The sequence below is a fragment of the Falco naumanni genome, chromosome 8 (assembly GCF_017639655.2).
Source record: "Falco naumanni isolate bFalNau1 chromosome 8, bFalNau1.pat, whole genome shotgun sequence".
Classification (NCBI taxonomy): Eukaryota; Metazoa; Chordata; class Aves; order Falconiformes; family Falconidae; genus Falco; species Falco naumanni.
In genome coordinates this window covers 608,972-628,178 of record NC_054061.1, presented here as the reverse complement: position 1 = coordinate 628,178, position 19,207 = coordinate 608,972, and the positions used below count along the sequence as shown (strand labels likewise).

At 42.4% G+C, this 19,207-nt stretch overlaps 2 protein-coding genes across 4 annotated transcripts in view; one reads left to right on the top strand and one right to left on the bottom strand.

Annotated features, from left to right (window-relative positions):
* The window catches only part of KCTD16 (potassium channel tetramerization domain containing 16), a 90,255-nt gene extending 81,736 nt beyond the window's left edge, over positions 1-8,519 (bottom strand). Inside the window, exon 1 of one of the 3 annotated variants that reach the window (XM_040604270.1) lies at positions 7,531-8,519. The gene's annotated coding sequence lies outside the window, so the exon portion shown is untranslated. Of the gene's footprint in view, positions 1-223; positions 767-7,530 lie in introns of those variants that run through there. The other 2 variants (XM_040604269.1, XM_040604271.1) reach the window with 2 other exon arrangements.
* Positions 8,520-8,596: 77 nt separating this feature from the next.
* YIPF5 (Yip1 domain family member 5) lies at positions 8,597-18,274 on the top strand. The gene is made up of 6 exons (XM_040604272.1): positions 8,597-8,711; positions 9,043-9,153; positions 10,755-10,924; positions 12,215-12,360; positions 14,379-14,560; positions 15,208-18,274. Exons 2-6 carry the CDS (start codon positions 9,053-9,055, stop codon positions 15,368-15,370), a joined length of 762 nt encoding a protein of 253 aa, XP_040460206.1. The 5' UTR covers positions 8,597-8,711; positions 9,043-9,052; the 3' UTR covers positions 15,371-18,274.
* The last annotated feature ends 933 nt before the right edge of the window (positions 18,275-19,207 follow it).

Genomic DNA, 19,207 nt, shown 5'->3' with positions numbered 1-19,207 from the left:
AAGCAGACCAGTTTAGAAAGCCAAGACAGATTTTTTGCTATAAAGCGTTTTTGTTTTTGTTTTTGTTTTTTTTTTTTGCAAGTTCTACACTTGTTTTTCACAAGTACTTATCAATGGAAGGACTACATATGAATCCATGGTTTAAAAGAAAAAAAATACTTCGTCTTTAACAAAACATCTCATTTAGACATGCACATGAGGGAACAAGAACAGCGAGTCTTACCTTGGTTACAATGAATGCATAGCTCTTGTAAAGGAAAGCAAAATTTCAAGACACCCAGCACACACATACAGGCACACAGAGTCCAGTTAGTATGAAATCCAATCCCAGCAAGGGACAGCAAAGGCAAGAAAAGTGCTCTTAAACATCCATGTAGATCTCAAGAGTTAAACCGAGTCACAGGAAAGTTAACCGTGGTAGGTGATGAGAGGAACTGATACATACAGCATAACAGGGGAGAAGAAAACAAAACAAAACAAAACAAAAAAACCCCACAACCTACAAAAACAAACCAAAACCACAACAAATCCCCCGAATAAATCCGGCGGGGTGCCGTGAGCGCGGGCCAGGGGAGCGCAGGGTGCGCGTTCCGGCCGGCGCAGATGACTTGCAGAAACCCCGCAGCCTGTGCTAAGGGCTGACGAGCTCCGGCGGCTCCCGCGGCGGCGGGCACCCGGGCAGCGCCGCCGGCGGCACACCCATATCCCCGCCGGGGCCGCCGCCGGGGCCCGGGCGCTGCGGGGCCGCCCCGCTCCGCTCCGCCCCGCTGCGCCGGGCCGGGCCGTGGGGCCGCTTCCGCGCCCCTGCGCCGCGCTGCGCGGCTCTGCTCAGCGGCGCGGGGCCGGGAGCGCGGAGGGCGATGCCGATTGCATCATCTTAAAGGAGTCGGGCTGGGATAGGCGCCCGCGCCCCGGGCCGGGGCAGCACCGCGGACAGCGGCAGCACCGGGGCGGCTGACGGGGGGCCGGGCGCCGCCGCCCGCCCCGCTCGAGTTCGGGTAAAGTTCCTCCCCGCTCCGTTCCTCTCCGTCCCCCTCCGGTCGGCAGCGCCCGTCCCCTGCCCGCCCGCCGCCGAAACGTGCCTTTCCCGGCTCCGCGCTGACACGGCGGTGGCTTCAGCCGGCGAGGCGGGCGGGCAGGGCGGGAGCGCCCGGCGGATGCGGGCTGCCGGCACGCACGCCCGTGGCTGTCAGGCAGGACCGTGGTTTTATCACGCTGCCGGCACTCCTCATCTCCCCAGCAGCGACCCAGAAGGGGCCCGAGCCGGCAGGGAGGGAGGAGAGGGGAGCCCGGCGAGGCGCGGCAGGAGCGGTCCCGCGCCCACTTTATTTGCGGGGCCTTTAACGGCGGAGGGGGAAGCAGCGGCCGCGGCTCCGCGCCCGCCCCGCGCTGCCCGCGGCCGTGGGCGCGCCGGCACCGCCACCTCGCGTCCGCCACCGCGCAGGATCGTCCCGGCTGCTCTCACCGAGTCAAGCGCTGCTGGAAAAGGGGAGCTGGATGGTACCGGGGCCAGGGGGGCTTGCTGCTGGGTGCGGGCTGCGGGCCGGTACATCGGACGTTAAGCACGTGCCTCGGGTTCCATAAGCACAGCACAAAACGCCGGCTGAAACTGAGCCGTGGAGCTGCTTGAATGGCTCACCAAACCCCAGCCGCGACTAGCACCGACCACATCTCACAACTGGGCATGCAGCCGTAACAGGGAAGTCCACCTCTGTGCCCAGCACACATCAGTGCTGGGCAAAAATCGGTGACTCGGGATGATAAACATATGATAAAATAAAGCTTTTTATGCTAACATTAGCCAAAACCTGGAGGGGAAGCTTTAAAGTAAAATCGTTGCGCGAGGAAGCCACCACACACAGATAGGTTTTGCTGACGGCAAATACTGCATTCATTTGTATACTCACAGACTTTCCAAATTCAAATCTGAGAGTTGAACACTTAACCAAGCCCTCTATTTTTACCTTAATCAAATCATTAATTTTGAGGCTCCTGAGCCATGGTTCTGTCTCTTACTAATGGATCTGATCTCTAATTTTCAAACCAGCAGGATCTGTTACTGCTACAGAGAATGCTCACTGTATCTCAGAAAGAGAAAAGACAAAGTATTGTGCATCTTCCCTTGCTGTTCTGGTAGCCCAGGTGAAGAAGTGCTTGTCAAGTGCTCCATAACCCTTGCAAGGAGGATTTAAAGGTGTGATGTGAGAACATGTTAACTTAGATGTCTTCATTACTTTTTAAGAGGCTGCTACAGTCAATGCATACGGACTTTAACATCTATGTGGCCAGTCAGATGGAATGATAGCTTCATTTGGGAGTTAAGCTCGCTAGTGCTGCCCCTGTTCAAAGCAAGGAGTATTGCATCAGCTTTTTCAAATAGTTCTGTTATTAATGTTAGTTAATATGTTCTAATGCCATATTGGCAGGGCTTGAAGAATCAATTCACTCTCCCCTGTAAAACCAGATCTTGTTCAAACAAGCATCGAAGCCATTCCTAATCACACACATGATTAAGATCCAAACCACAAAGGCAGGCGGATAAGGATCACCTGAGCAGAAGTTCTGAGAGCCAAGTGAAGTCAACGCAGTAAGTCTGATGTGCAGGCACTTAGCATGGTGAAAGAGTGTCTTATAAAAAAAACAATTCCTGACAAGCTTCTGTGAAGCACTCTGACATGGATATCATGTGATTAGCAAATACAGAGATATTCAAGCTCTGAGTCTTTTTGAAAAATTATAATCAGAATTGCCCTTTGAAAGGAACAAAAACCTTAGAATTTTAATCACAACAGCTTTACAAGTGCATCTGCACTTTTCAAATAATAAATGAAAAATTCAACACATGCTTTTATTTCTTTACACAGGATGCTCCAATCATTTTACTGTAATGTAATATAACTTCATTTGATGAAATGGCTTCAGTAGTAAAAGCATCACATAATGCTTCCCAGCTAAATATAAGCCATTGGCTAAATCCACAAAAATGTAGCCTGAGAGGAGTGAAACTTAAACATCAGGGCCAAATACACTGGTGACCTAAATGTAAAATATGTGTGTCAGGACCATGCTAAGGTTCTTATGTATTCAACTGCAGAACCAACACAGCTCATCTGAAGAGCAGCTACACTTCTGATGGAAAATGAAAAGCAACACCTATCTAAATGAAGAGGATGGAAGCATGTTTCAGTTTTAACAGATGCCTACATAACCTTCAATATAGGTAGGGGAAAATTTAGCCCAAGCTTAAATTGTATGTTCCAAAAGTCACAGCAGAACTATGCTTAAACCCAATACACTAATGATGTGACATCATTCACAGGTTTGAGGTCATTCTTTATGACAAAGTGCTAAATTAGCATTCATGTTTTAAGGAAATCATGGGACAACTGACTTCATCAAATTCTGTGGGTGCTAAAACCACATGTTGTAAAAGAAGCAGCAATGAATGTCAGAAAGAAAGGGTAGTATTCAGCTAGGTCTGTAGTAGCAATGCTATGTATATGTATCACCTTACACCTTGCAGTGTGAATACACAAGCTATAAATATGAATCAAGCCACCCACGCATAATGAGAACTGTCGAAACTCTTTATCAGCTTTTAGCAACACCATGCAGAACTTCAAGGCACTCAGAGAAGTAGCAATTGAATGTAGCACAAACTGAAGCAGTAATGCTGGGAAGAAAAAATACCTAAGTTGGATTTTGGACAGAAGATTTCAGCTAAAAAGCCACATGGGAACTTTCATCACTCTGGGTGATTTTTACACAGTTAAAATAAAAATGTTAATTAGCATAATAGTTAAAACAGGAAGAAGGAAAACCAGTACTTCCAGTTCTGGGCTTATGCTTCCATTTAGAAATTACTTCAAGGTGCCACATAAGGACCCTTAACCACGTACGCTGTAATGTTCAGTGCTCCTCAGCAATCTCAAATCTAAATACTGAGCTAATGCAATATTTCGCCAGGGCAGAACTCCATCAAGCCACAGACAAGAGCGCAGATTCTGAAAAGGGTGACATGGCAAAGAGAAAAAGAAATGTCTGGCCCCTGTAAATGTGTTAGGCCCAATTCTGGCTTATTTTCAGAGCAACACAAAGGAACAGTGGTTTCACTGAAAAGCAGATGCTAGCGCTTTCAGACAAGGCTGCCAATCCAACCTCAATCCATAGCAAAGAACAGTAACAGAGCTCTGGTAGGAATAAATTCCCGGCTTTTACAGAGTTACAGACCTTCAACCCAGACACATTTCTAAAAGGTGTAGATCATTCCTAGAGGGGAGTGCTCTTCACATCACTCAGGTAGCTCCAGCAATGGAGTTCCAAGAAGTGAGCCAGGCAATAAAAAGTACGATATTGAGCTAAAATAACACATTATCCACTGATCCAGCTGTGTGAATTACATACAGTGAAAATCTCTCTGCTGAAATCCAGCACTATGTGTGAATAAGAAGCCCTAACAAATCTTTCACTTTGAAGAAAAAGCATAAAGAAACACTAAATGGCAGAATCTCCCTAAGAAAAGGATCTGCTAGCAAGAGTGTGAGTCCCACAAAGTAGTGTTTATTAACAAGCGCATAGTAAAGCATTATACAGATTTGCCCTTGATCTTTTATTCATAACTCAAGTGCATAATGTATTTTCATCCAAAAAAAAAAAAGGCTAATTAGAAGAATAGCTTTCACAGCTGCTCAGCACGTGAGCATGAGCATGGTGCAAGGCAGACAACGCAAATAGAAGACATGACATGTTTTTTCTATCATGTAACAGAGTGTGGACACAGCTTCTGCAAATAAAACTCCATGCTGCTTCTGTCAAACACCAAATCCAAAACAAATATGTTGTACAAGGTTCTAGGTTTTCAAAAACTGACAGTAAGGGGGAAATATGTTCCACTGATTTAGGTAACAATTATTGTACATCAGATAACATTTCCAACATGAACTGAGACATCCAACACTGACAAATCCTTTAGAATTTAATGGGCACTGTTTAACAAAGCAATCCACTATACAAACAGTCCTGGGGGTATCTGACACTTCAAGAGACCTAGCATGCACAGGCAGGCAGAGAAACCTCATGTGCATTCACATCAGCATCCAAGGATTAAAATCAACCAAAAAGCACCATTTTCAGTCACCCTTCTGCAGGGGACTTCCCTCCTCTCTTACAAGTTCTGCCATAGCAGAGCCTACTTCAGCAGACTTCTCCCTCCTTTTTCCCTTCCTCCCTCACTTCCAGAGTTCTTGGAATTATACTTCTATTTTCAGTCCAGTTCAAATTATGCTGTTATTATCACTGGTGTAATTATAGTGTGGGTTTTAATGTTACAGCTAAGATGAAGTTTGGTCCTTGCTGGGTAGCATTATTATGACATCAGCACTGTGTAACCTGTGTACTGATCTTGGGGGTATTTTCACTCTTCCCACCTTGGAGCCATTGCCTCTCGCAAAACCAGATCGCCTGTGCAGATCACCACAGGTGCAGCTGGAGCTGCTCCCTCAAAAAAGAGACGGTGTTTGCCTGGGAGAGTTTGGTGCCTTACTAGCTTGTACCTCAAGGCATGATGAGCTAGGCTGTTCAGATAAAGCCCCTTCCTCCAAATCACGCTGGAAGGAAGCAGCTGCGCAGCTGCAATGTTTCACCTTCCCTTGAACCCACAGGCCTGTATCGCACTACTCACTGCTATAGACGAGCGTGAGTTTGTCCTGTAAAGATGAAGCAGATGATACCCTAAAGCAACGTTGAAATGCCTACTGCAGAGAGAACTAATTAATGAAAGTTCAACCTAAGCTGTCAGTAAATTCTCATAATCTAAGCAAATCCAAATAGATTTCGAGCCAAAGAGCATTTCACCAGCAGATCACAATTACACAACCCACTGCCTGGGATTTGGGCCTCATTTTACTGTCTGGTGAACTGCAACAAAGTCACACAGTTCAGCAAAGTGGCACTAAGTCATCAACATCAGATGTAGCCTGCACGCTCTGCAGGTCTTCCATGAAAGCTGGGATCGTCTCAGCTTTCAATACTAATTTACCTAAAGTATAAGTTTGCAAGAAGCAGCTTATACCACAGTTACTGATCTCTGTATTACCCATGGCTATAATTCCTCCACTGTTCTTTCATTCAGTTCTACAAACACATACTCCCTGGGAAGCTGTTCTCAGGAGATATCATGCACACTGCACCACAAGATATGTTTTGCAGGACAAACTTATAACAGGACTATAATTTAAATACAGTAATCTCACTAGAAGATTACATACATGAGAGTTTGTAACAAAATAACTGTAATCATGTCCTGAGCCAAAATGAATTTAAAAAAACCCAACCAACCAACCAACCATATACATACTTCAAAACAGGGACTCACACTTGCAGAAGCACATGTGCCAAAGTGGCAAGCCTTTGGTTCCAGCATGCATATAAGAAGTTAGGCTACATCAAGCATGGGATTGCAACCGTTTATGCATGCGCAGCTAACATATTTCTAAACTTTGTTACATATGCCTATTCAGCAACAACAATGACGTGGCAATCACGATTCATTTCATTCTGAAGCTTCAGCTAAACTACCTCATCCGGGGTTTTCCCTGACTTTGTCCACTACAAAGCCCACCTGAGTCAGCAATGCACACCCACTTCTTCCCATGTTCAGCATCAGGACCTTAGGTAGTTAATAAAAACAAAGTATAATTAACAGTTTGAGTACAGCCCTTTCCCTTGGCCCTACATGAAAAAAAAAAAAAAGGGGAGCAAAATAATGGAAGTAGAGGGATAAACAGAGTGAGTGACAAAGGACAGTGTAGGAAAGGAGCTTCTTCACATGAGAGTGTCTTCACAGTCCCAATCATGTTTTCCTGAATTTCACAACATTCCTGGCTCCTGCAGCTTATTTGTGAGGGACAGGCTAACAACTGGTCTATATTAAAGACAAGAAGATTCATGGCTCTAGCAAATCTTTTGTCTGGCTTCAGTAAAATATTAATTTTATTTAATGTGGACATGTTAAAGGGTATGAAAGTATAATATGAAGTGACAGCAATTACTTACTTTTCACTCAGCAGCACCATCACCTACTTCGTTTCCTTCAGTACCCACAGCTTCACATGAACCCTCCCATCTACGCAGTGAACAGAGCACACCCTGTACCCTCCAAACTAGACAGATCACGGTGCCAAGTGCCAAAGTTGCAGGCAAAACTACTTCATAAGCTGTGGCCTCGAGGGGAAAAAAACCCAAGCAAACCACAACACTCCTTGAATGAACATTACGCAGAATAATACCTCTAGGGCCGAAGTCAACTCTCTTTCTTTCACTCATGTCAACAAGAATTATGTCTGAATCACATGAACAGCATTTTATCCCTGCTTTGCTCCACATATATAGAAGGACTCACAATACCTTTTTGTCATGAATAATAGCGGCGGGGGGGAGAAATTTTTGACAGTTAAAAAGCTACACAGTAATAAATTCCTCTGTGACCCCAAATGCATGAAAATAAACTCTTACTGAAAATCTCCTGGTTACCTGTGTGCATAAACTGTAGTGAATCCAAAATTTTGCATCCAGCTGAAAGCAGATGACGCTGCTGAGCATAAGCAGTGAACCTGGCAGATGCTGTGAGCCTGACAGCCTCAGTGCTTTACTTGACGAAGTTAGATGAAAGTCAGTGTGCTGCTTGCTAGGGATGCCGTTTGCGCATCCCAAAAGCCCAAACAATCCGGCCGGAGCAGGATGACGCGGGAGGGAGGCGCAGGGGTGAGCCAGACACGCCGCCTTGGGCTCCATCCAGCTCTCCCAGCGCTCCCACGGTCCCTCTCCCAGACCCATGAAGGCCTAACTGCAAACACAGCAGTGACAGACACTGAAGGAAATGTGCGACCATTACCGCCACCGCCAGAGCCCTGTCTCTGCTTCTGCACCTCCTGAAGAAAAGGTCGGCTTTTCTGCAAGGTTCTCTACACCATCACATCTGCTCCGCACCACCGCTGCAGCACAGGGGCTCTCTGGGCAGGCTACTACTGATGGAAGGATTTGCGACCACAATCACATTTTTTACGTCATTGGTGGCTGCACCAGAAGAAAAAAGTTAAAATAAGTAATCAGTGGTTCCACAGCTTCACCTCACGAAAAGCCAGCGTGACTCGTCACCTCACAGCTGGGGTGTCCGGCTCTCAGCACGTAAGATGAAGCAAAGCGGTAAAAGGAGGTGCCGACTAATAATGCATTAAAACCCCCTGAAATATGGACATTTCTTTTCGCATGTATTTAAAAGAAAAATGTTGCTTTTCTTCACATTTCAGGCAAAACAGCGGAACCCCGAAGCCGCGGCTGTACCAGGAAGGCTTTCCAGCGCCGGGAAAGCCGCCAGCTCCGCCCCCGCGAGGGGGCTGCGCGATCACCGGGCCGCCCGCAGCCCCCAGGGGGTGACCGGACCCGGAGCCAGCACACCCCAACCCCGGCCGCCATCCCGCGCCCCGCCGCCATTTCGCCACGGCCCCACGTCCTGTCCCCATGGCAACGCGGCGGCGCCGCGCGGGCCGGGCGGCGGCGCGTGCCCGGGGGCGGTGCGTGCCCGGGGGCGGTGCTCGGCCCAGCGCGCCGTGCGCACGCGCGGCCTCACTGACCCCGGAAGTGCTCGGGCGGCTGGGTGACACGTCGCAGGGGCCGCGGCGGCGGGTGTGGGGCTTGGCCCGGAGGGGCTGCAGGTGGGACGGCTTGTTGCCGGGGCCGGGGCCCCGGCCTCTTCCATGTGGGGAGCGGATGGGCTGGAACGGCAGGCAGGCCGCTGGGGCAGCACACCGCGCGGCTGCGGTCGGCCCGAGCGAGGGCGGCGGGGGCCGCCGTGGGGCCTGACTCAGGCAGGGCCGCTCCCCACGGGGCCTCTCGGCGCTCGGAAGCTCACGGCGGCCCTGAGGGAGGGTCGCCGGGCAGGTGCTGGGCGGCGGCGGGCGGGCTGAGCCGCTCGGTCTCGCCGATACGCTGCTCCCTTCTAGGGTGGGTTTGCAGAGCCGAGCAAGCCTCGCTGTTCTCTTACAGATAATTTGCGATGTCTGGGTTTGACAGCTTCAACACAGACTTCTTCCAGACGAGTTACAGTATCGATGACCAGTCACAGCCCTATGATTACAGTGGAAGACCGTACAGCAAGTAACTCGTGCCTGCCTTTTGTACTTGTGTAACATGTGTCTTGCATGAAGCCATTCAGTCATGCTTCTTTAGCGACTAAGCCTGAGTTAAGGTTCTTCTGGGATAGTCTGTTTAGTCAGAGAAGGGTTGGAGTTTCAGCTAACCACTGTTGCCTGTAAATGAATTCCTCTTGCTCTGTTATATGAAAAGCCTACCTTATCTTCTGTAAGTGGAGATATAAAGCAGTTGTATGTTGAATATGCTGGCTTCAGCATTTTGAACCAAAGATTAGAAAGCTGAAGGAAAAGTTATATGACTAATTTAATTATATGAATAATCTTCACATCTTTGGGAAAAGAAGTACCATTGTTCTGTAAGTCCATCTCCAGTCACTTGGGGCATAAAAATTAGTTACAACATCACAGAAATGAGCCTGCAATGCCAGTAGCAATTCCTAGGCTTTAGCAGGGAAACACGGTGGGCGTTCCTAGGCTGGGGGATCTCTTAGGAGTCCTGTGTGAATATCCATGCTCAGGCTGAGGGGTTTGGTTGGTTTTATGACCTCTGTAAACCCTGCGGTAGGATGGAGCAAGCAGGTTGATGCCTGTTTGTGTCCTGAAAAGGATTACAGTGCTGCGATGGGGCTGAACTGTACCAGTGCAAGGAAAGAAAGGAGAATGACATCTGGATTTGCCGCCTTTATATTTCCATATCTAAATATTTTGGAGATATTTACTGAAATAGCTGTGGTCAGACTTGGAAATTATTAGTGGCAAGAATAACTTAAAAGTTTGTTTAGGAACAGAGCATAGGTTTGATTCAGCTTTTTTTTAAAGAGAGCAATTTATCTTTTTATACATATAAAGTCTATAATAGAAAGTATTCCAAAGATGGTATGAATTGATGTGTTGGTAATTAATTGAGAATATGCAAAACAGAAACTGAAAAATCACCCTTTTTTTCCCCTGCATTATGTCCTGTAGGTAGATGTAATCGTGCATTTGATGTCCATATCATGATTCCTTTTTATATATCATAATACTACCTGGTACACGTGGTGCCCAAGTGAAGGGGAAAACAACTTTGCTTTTGCTTTTTCTTTTTTTTTTTTTGTAAACTAAACTTTTAAATATGGAGAGGAACAAAAGTGATACTATAAACAGCTTTCTTCTCTAATAGTGTGTTTGCAAATAAACATTCTAAATAGCAAATTAATGCTGGCATCAAATGAGATGTCAGTAGTAATTAATGGATGATATTTGAGTAAGTTTGAGATGTAGAATTTTCCTAATCTTTTACAGGTCTATAGCCTATAGTAGTAATTCAGTCAATGGATAACGCTCATTTCTCCAGGCCTCTGACTTAAAACCAGAAAGCAGTACTAGCCTGTACAGCAAGAATTATCTTTTTTAACTTAACAGTGTATTGTTTGTAAGGGGTTGAATTGATGGACATGGCTGTATGCCTAAAAGGCCTGGATCTGAGTAGGGGATGATCTAATGTGACCTTTTAAAAAAGAATAAAGGATTGTTTGCTGCAACTGAAAATAAGCTTTACTTTTGCAGGGAGGTGTTTAAAATAAACTTCTGTATCTGTCCATAATGCCATGTCATCCTTTGTAGGCAGTATGGAGGCTATGAATACTCTCAACAAAGTGGATTTGTCCCTCCAGACATGATGCAGCAGCAGCCTTACACAGGGCAGATTTACCAGCCAACACAGACATACACTCCAACTTCAGCGCAGTCTTTTTATGGAAGTAATTTTGAGGATGAACCTCCACTGTTAGAAGGTATAACTTATGTTTTATGGCCAAAATCCAAAACTCTTCCCAATTTGGGGATAAGTTGGGTAGCAGGGTGTGTATTCCCTACTTCTGAAAGTGCACAGTTGATTTGGAATTCTCATTAATTTTTTATTTAACTCTATTTGGTAAATGAAATACATGTTATTTTGTGAACTTCTGTGGTTTTAAATTTGTGCTTTGTTACTTCATACCATCTCTTCTGTGAAGATGTAATCAGTAAAACAGATAAGATGACTTTGTACAGCACCGATGACAAAACACAACAGAAATATTTCCAACAACAGAAATATCACTTAAAATTGCCCACTTCTTGTAAAATATATTGATGCAGTTAGCTTCAGTTGATTCTTTGGTCAGAACTGAAATCTTTCATTGCCAAAGAGGAATGGTAAACACTGCAGAAACGGCTGTGTAGAATACAGCCTGTGCAGAATGCCAGAACGAATATGTAGTTAATGTCTAAATGGATGGTTTCAGTTTCCAGCTTACAGTCTATCCTTGTTCAGTACCAAATAACTGAAGACACCCTTACTGTTGCTGGTTAGAGAGAAAGGTATTCATAATACCTTCTACCCTGTTGTGCTTTTTTGGTATTCTTCAAAAAATTGCTCTGTTTACATAGATGCTTCCCAGAGCCTGAGGTGGACAAATAGTAACTGCATTCATTTTTGAACTGCACTAGGTTTTGATGGACAACTGTGGCCAAACCATGGATGGAAATACAATTTGAAATCGTATCTAGCCAGAAGGAGCTGTGAAACTCCTTGTCATGAAATGCCAAGTGTTAAAAAGAGTGGGTGGGTTTTTTTTGGGCTCAGTGACAGGTTTATGAAAGAGAAATCCACTGAGGGTAGTTAAGAGAAACTACTTGGACTTAGAAGTCCTTGAGCCACCAGTCATTGGAGACTTTGAGAATCTGCATGTTTTGTGCTTATACAACTTCATATGTACCTGCTTTTGGCCATTTTCAGAGACGGGGTACTAGGCTAAATGAACTTTTAGGCTGACCCAGAACAGTGTGCTTACAGTCTTACCTGGTCCTTTGGAAACTATCTTGTCACTTCCAAGCATTTGAGACCTGGAATCTGTGGAGGCAGCACACTGAGCAGCTGGAGGAAAGGTGGAATGACTCCATTCTTCGCTCCCCATAGTATGATATCTGAAGGAGACTTAAATGTGGAGAGACAAGGAAAAGTAGGAGTGAAGAAAATGGGAGTGACAGGAAGGGGGGAAAAATGAAATAAATGTGCATAATTATTTTCATATAACTTGTAGAATTGGGGATCAATTTTGACCACATCTGGCAGAAGACACTAACAGTGCTACACCCATTAAAAGTAGCAGATGGCAGCATCATGAATGAGACTGATTTGGCTGGACCTATGGTCTTCTGTCTAGCTTTTGGAGCCACATTATTACTGGTAAGATATTGACTGCAAAATATTACTGCTTGTACATTAATACTCTTGGAAACACTGGGAAAAAAGCCAAATAATGTACACGTTTATTGGAAGTGACTTCTTAGCAAGGAGGTCAAAAAAGCACATACTGACCAAGGAAACTGCTTCACACACTGCTGATTGAAATTAGTAAGTTTGCTATCACTTCAGTGGAGTTTGAATCCAAGCCTTTGTGCTTGTTTTTTTGCATGGCAATTATTTCAGTGTTAATTCATATTTCTTTTCATACTCTGCTTTTGAGGAATATGGCTTCCTTTTGTCACAGGAATGGGTGTGACCCGTGTTTTCTCAGACTTTTACCTGTTTCAGTTTTCTTTATAGATCAAGGTGTTTTGCTTTCAGAATCATACCTTGTCTTTTTGCAGTCTTTGTTATCTTATGTCTTATCAGGAATCAGAACAATGGACACATTGAATATTTATTTCCTTTAAGAGTTTCTTTTCTTTTTTAACTTTTTAAACTTTTTGTTAACTTTTTAAACTGGTTAATATTTGAGTCTATTTCTCTGTTTTTTTATTGTATTTCTTTGCTCCATACTCTTTATTCATTGTTCGTTACTGATACTCAAGAAGCAAAGAAACACAAAATTCATGCGTAAAAAGTGATTTCATAAATGCTGATACATTAGGCATGACTATCAAGAGTCGGTCTGGTGAAACACTTCTAAAGTAAATGTGCTTTCAGATTGTTTACGCTTCTTAATAGACTGTTGAAACCTGGTGGTTTTTTTTTTTTGTTGAGCTTAATTGAAATACTGTGCTTTAATGACTCAAAAGTGTCGATTATGAAATGAGAGAGTAGCAGCAAACGGTATTCCTTGTCATTGAAAGCTTCAGTATTTTTAATCAGTATTTCTTCTCTAAATGTCTTCAGGCACTGCATTTAATTTTTGCCTAAAATTTCACATTGCTATGACACTTAGAACACAGTGGTTTTGTACCAAGGGGACTTACTTTAATAAGTAAACTTTATTTATGGAAACTAGGCCAGTAAAATTAATGAACGTATTTATAATAAAGACATTTGAATGTTCTTTTCCTAAGAAATTACTGCTTTCTCATGTATGCTGCTTGCTTTTTTTTTTTTTTAATTCACTGAATGTAGTGAAAGAAAACAAGCTTAGCCTAGCAAAAAGATTAAAGCAGGTATGATTGTCTTCTGTAGCACCTGAGGCAGAAGAGAGCTGGGTTGTAAATTTAGTCTGGAAGCTAGTAGTGGAGGCAGATCTTGAAGCCACACGCTGCCGTAGCTTCAGTAACTGTGTGGCCCTGTGTTCTGCCGGGGTGTATGCCATTGTGTTGTGTATGTTTTGATAGGTGTGAAAAGGGAAGCATCAATGTTGTCATTGGAAAAACATGATGACATAGGATACACATGTTTTGAAATAATGCAGGTATTCTTTCTGCATACATGTTAGTGAGCAAAGTTCTGATTCTGACTTCTTAAAATCTACATGAGTTAATTCTGCCATTCGTATACACTGCTTTACAGCTCAGCTTCAGTTTCTGGGAAGTTCTTGTAATTTATGTTGTGCTATAACTTCATGCAGTCTGTCACAAATTAAAGGACTTTAGCTCTGGATTTGTCAAGAAGTTCCTGATTTACAGTTTTTTGGTCTTTATACACTAGTTCTGTAAAGATCATCATTGCAAGTAATCAATTGGCATGAGAAGTTAGTTGATTAAACCCTAAAGAATTTGTAAACTTTTGCAGCCCAGATCAAAGAATAGCAGCTAGACCTGAGTCTGTTCATCAAGGTGTGTAAAGTTCAGATAAATGTGCCTCTTGGGTGCCTAGAATATACAGGTGTCCTGGAATTCAGGTTGTGGGAAAATAGTGCCTATTGGATTTGAGTATCAGAATTGGGGATGGTGGGTGATGGAGAAAGTTAAGATACTCTGTGTTCTTCCCTTATCCCTTTGTTTGTGGGAGGCGTTACCTGTTCTGGTAGCTAACATGTTACTCTGCTTGACTTTCAGGCTGGTAAAATTCAATTTGGTTATGTGTATGGAATCAGTGCAATCGGATGTTTAGGGATGTTTTGTCTCCTGAACTTAATGAGCATGACGGGTGTCTCGTTTGGCTGCGTTGCCAGTGTCCTTGGATACTGTCTTCTTCCCATGATCCTACTTTCCACTTTCGCAATTGTATTTTCGTTGCAGTAAGTACATGAACTTTATAATTTTGTATTAGATTCCTAGGAGGTGGTGAGGGAAGTTATTAAAAAGAATTTAATATTCAGTAATAAAGATGCATATAATTTGAATATGACAGGAATTTTTTGTAAGTGTAAAAACATAAATACCAACAGTCTCCAGGTATTTACTGGATGAAAAATAGGTGAATACTGGTTTTATCTGTAAGTCAACAGTTTTTAAATACATAGACTCAAATAATACCAAGATTGTTTTCAGTCAGCTTTGAATCTGGCAAGTCTCAGTACCTGTAAAGTCAAAAATTAATTCTGATTTACAATGCAAATTTGCATTTGACAAACAAGAAAATCAGTGTGATTCCTCATAGCTCTGTGGAATTAAGGACTGAAAAGGAAGAACTTACTATCGTTACTTTACTCACTGCTTTTACGTTTCATGCGCACAAAGTTAATTTTGGGTTTTTTTTCAGGCTGTCATAATTGAGTAATACCATTCTGAAGTCTTTACTGGAACAATTTCATTTAATGTCGAATATAAAAGCTACAATTCATCTTAGAATCTGTAAAAGGTGTTAGAAGGAGGCAAATTATGACACCTATAAGCTTATATACCCAAGGCTTTATGAATTCTCTTTTTATTTCTGTCTTTACAGGGGAATGATGGGGATTATTCTCACGGCTGGAGTCATTGGCTGGTGCAGCTTTTCTGCCTCCAAAATCTTTATTTCTGCCTTAGCAATGGAAGGACAACAACTTCTAGTAGCATACCCCTGTGCTTTATTGTATGGAGTCTTTGCTCTCATTTCTGTGTTTTGAATAGACTGTCCAAACTGTTGGACTTCAGTGGGCCAAAATAAAAACATCAACTTGGAACCTTTAGCTGGACCAGAAACGGCTGCAAACAACTGTATAGTGTTGCTATCATAAAACTTAGACCTGTTTTGAATCATCTGGAACGATGAAAACAAATGTCTCACGTTCACTTTTTTAGGACTTTGAATACTGTTTTCAATTGACCTGAAGTGTCTATAGCTTTAATACATGTTCATGCTTGTCAGGTTAATGTAATTTCTTTCCCATTCCTATATCTTTAGAAAAGTAACTTTTGGTTGTTTGAGGGTCATGTTTGGTTTTTGTTTTGCGTTTTGGTGTTTGTTGGGGTTTGTGTTTCTTTTTTTTTTAGGGGCATCAGGGAGGGAGATGTATTGCAGTTGTAAGTTGATAGATTTTTATCAAAAAAAGTTAACAGAACTGCAGATGCCCTTAGTTTGAGGTCCTTTTTGAATAAGTCTGCAGTAATAAGGAACCTATTTTCTGTCCCCTCTTACCAAAAGCAAAATGCACAAATGAACACAAGCAATTAAGAGTATTTTCTGTATTTTAACAAGTATACTCTTTGGTCTCATTTATTTGTTCATTTGATGTGGTAGTATTTCAGGGTTTACATACCTAAATTATGAATTAGAAAACATGTTTAAAAGTTAAAGGGATCTGTAATTCTGTCACACTTGAAATATGAATACATTTGGATGTCTGAGTAGCTATATGTTAACTTGGATTTCTGAAGATGACTTTAACTAGTTTCTTCAAATGGTGCACATATTAGTTAGATGAAGAGTAATCTCTTTTGCAGTACTTCCAAGAAAAACACCATTTTGAAAATGTTATGCTTGTCAGTATTGTAGTTACTGTAAAATAATTTAAAGCATATTGATTAAATTTTCCTTAAATTTTGAAAAAAGGGTTTTCTAATCTTTCTTTTTCAGTGGAGTTCAGTACTAAAATAGAATCTTCAATATTGAATCAAAATCATATTTAAAACTGGATTTGGTATTTGCTGCAGTCACAAATACTTAACCTTACATGAGAAGTATAATACAGTTCGTGATGTTAGTCACAAGAACTCTTATAAGCATGAGAAGTGGGAATGCAAAAATGGTTGTTCTTCACGTAAGCACTTGCTAATTCTTAAAATACATAAGGAAAGGCTACAGGCGCATTTTAACTCATGATGAGGAGGGGAGGTTACTTATGTAGATAGTAATTCCCTGCCGCCACCTTGGAAATCAAAAAGAGTTCTAACAAAGTGCTAGACTATAACTACCATTTCGTCAGCAATTTATCCAAGGGATTTAATTTAATTGAATTTACTACAGGTATTAGTCTGTTGTTCTTCTGTTGTGTTCATGGAATGACCTGTTCAGAGACTTCAGGTGTTGAATAGCTGGTCAGATATTATGTTAACACCTGGTAAGACTCAATGTGCAAATGCATCTTCAAAGGAAAGCTTTGCTTTTAGTGGTATGGGAATGAATAAATTCAAAGGCGCAACACACAGTTTTGTTCACTGTTCCCTTAGTTCTGCACATTCTCCTAAAAACAGCTTCCTAGGACCACTAGAAGTTACTGGCAAGGTCCTTTGTTGGCCAGAGCCGGCTTTTGCTTGTGTTACTGGGAGGTGTGGGAAGTGTCATGTGAGTGTAAAGCCTTTAAGAACCAAATGGTGATGCACAAAACTGTTCAGACTTGCATTTACTGTAACTGGCGGTTACAATGAATTTTAAAACACACATAAGAAGCTTCAATTTCCTTCCAGAAGCAAATTCAAGAGCCCAGTTTTCTACTTTGATACATTACTACAAATTATCATCCTAAATAAAAGTGGTGAGTTGATTTTATTTAGCAAAATGTTTTACTATGTGACTTCTTTAGATTAGTAGACCACATCTGCCCCAGCGCACAAAGTTCTTACTCTTTTTAATGAAGAACATTACCTGCTGATGGAGCATGATGTCCTGTATTTGTGCAAGTAAATTACAGTGATTGCCTTTACTAATGAGACCTAATTAAATACAGAATTGTTCTAGTAAGTATAAAAGCTCACATACTTTCCCGAGCACATCAGGTTCTAATACTCAAATATTGTATTTTTGTGAAAGGGGCTAATTAAGCTTAGCTTGCATATACAGATGTGGTTCATTTATTGAAGCTTGTGTGCTGATCCTGTAGATTGCTGCCAGGGTGATTACTTATGTGTTAAAACTGTTACAAGTAACCTTGTTTTTCACCACAGCACAGGCAAACTTAAGTGCACAGGAAAAACATTAAAATTAGCTTGTCTTAGTGTGGCGATACAGCTGCCAAGTTTGGAAAGACTGTATGAAAAGGTATTTATTTAGATCCATATGCTTACAAAGTCCTTGCTTTGGCAGTAGAGGTTACTATGCATTCTACTCAAGCAGTGAATTTTCAGAAGCGTTTATGTTCTTTTTCTCACATCGTGGAGAATTTAGCAGTGAATTTCTAACTGGTTTCTTGGGGGCAAGAGAGGAGCAAGTAGGAGTAGGCCAAACACTCTAATTCACAGAGGACTTTATAAAAACAATGTTATGTCTTGACCGGTAGTCTTAAATATCCCAAATTTCTGGTACATTAATTAATGTGATTCTACTGACTGTGTTTATTGCCGTTCCAAAATCAATTCCATTGATTTCTCTGTAATGTTTTGTCCTAGATCTTGCTCTTCAGTTACATTTCATATGATTTGTCATGCCATAGACTGACAAGCTTGTATTCTGTAATTCTTTACTCCCACATTTACCTTTCATATTTAGTAGAATTTTTTCTTCTATGTTGTAAATCTGAACTCTCTCCCACAGTCTGTTAACATCAGTATTCTCATCTAGTTTTCCAATGAAATACTAACATTACTTGCTTCCATCCTGCATTATCTCTTCAACATTTTCATGTTATTCAACTTAAAGCATTCAAATATGAATGCTGTTGTTGCTTTTTTAAAACTGCTTTTGTTATCACACCTCATTTTGAAAGTACTTCCTATTCTACATAAATGAAAAGTTAGCTTTGCAGTGACTTTTTTTTTTTTCAGAACACTTGTTTTGCGATGAGGCAGCTGCTGACTGCAGTTAAGTTTATTTCTACAGGCAACAATTCTGTAAGTATCAACAAACTACATGGCATGTTCTTTACTAAAAAGCATGTTTTTCTGTGCTCTTATGCCTTTCATCTGTGCACTGGTGTTGGCATCTGTTCTTGAGGGGCTGTTGCTTGTTTAGCAGTGGATGAATAGCTTCAGAAGCCACAGGGAGCAGGGACTGATTTGGTATTTTGTGTGAAGCCAGATGTTCCTCCATCCTCACGCTGCAGAGGAGTATCTTGGCTTTGTATGGGGAACACCAACATCTCTGTGCATTAGTATCGCTCATGCTTTACAGGGCTGCCTCTTCAAAACTATTGATTACCTTATTTCCATGGAGCTGAGCGGTCCAGGCTGGGTTATTGTAGAGGCCATGTGTTTCGGTTTGTAATAAGAAGGTGGAATACCTTTAGGCATGTCTCCAGGTATCAGCACCAGGATGTTTTCACTGGATAACCCAAGCATGAAGGAACTGGGACTCTCGCTCCTCTAAGGACCAATGGTTGCAGTTGGGCACGTGCTTCGTGGTGCAAAGGCTGGGGCTGGGTCACAGCCCAAGAGCAGTCAGTGGGAGCCACTTGCTAATGGACTAACAGTGCATTAGTTCGTATCAATACCATCATTTAGAAGTTTGTGAATGTTTTTTAGGAACCATGTTAGCTGAAAGAACTGCCAGCAAGCACTTTGGAGTATAACACATACGTTGTACCACAGAA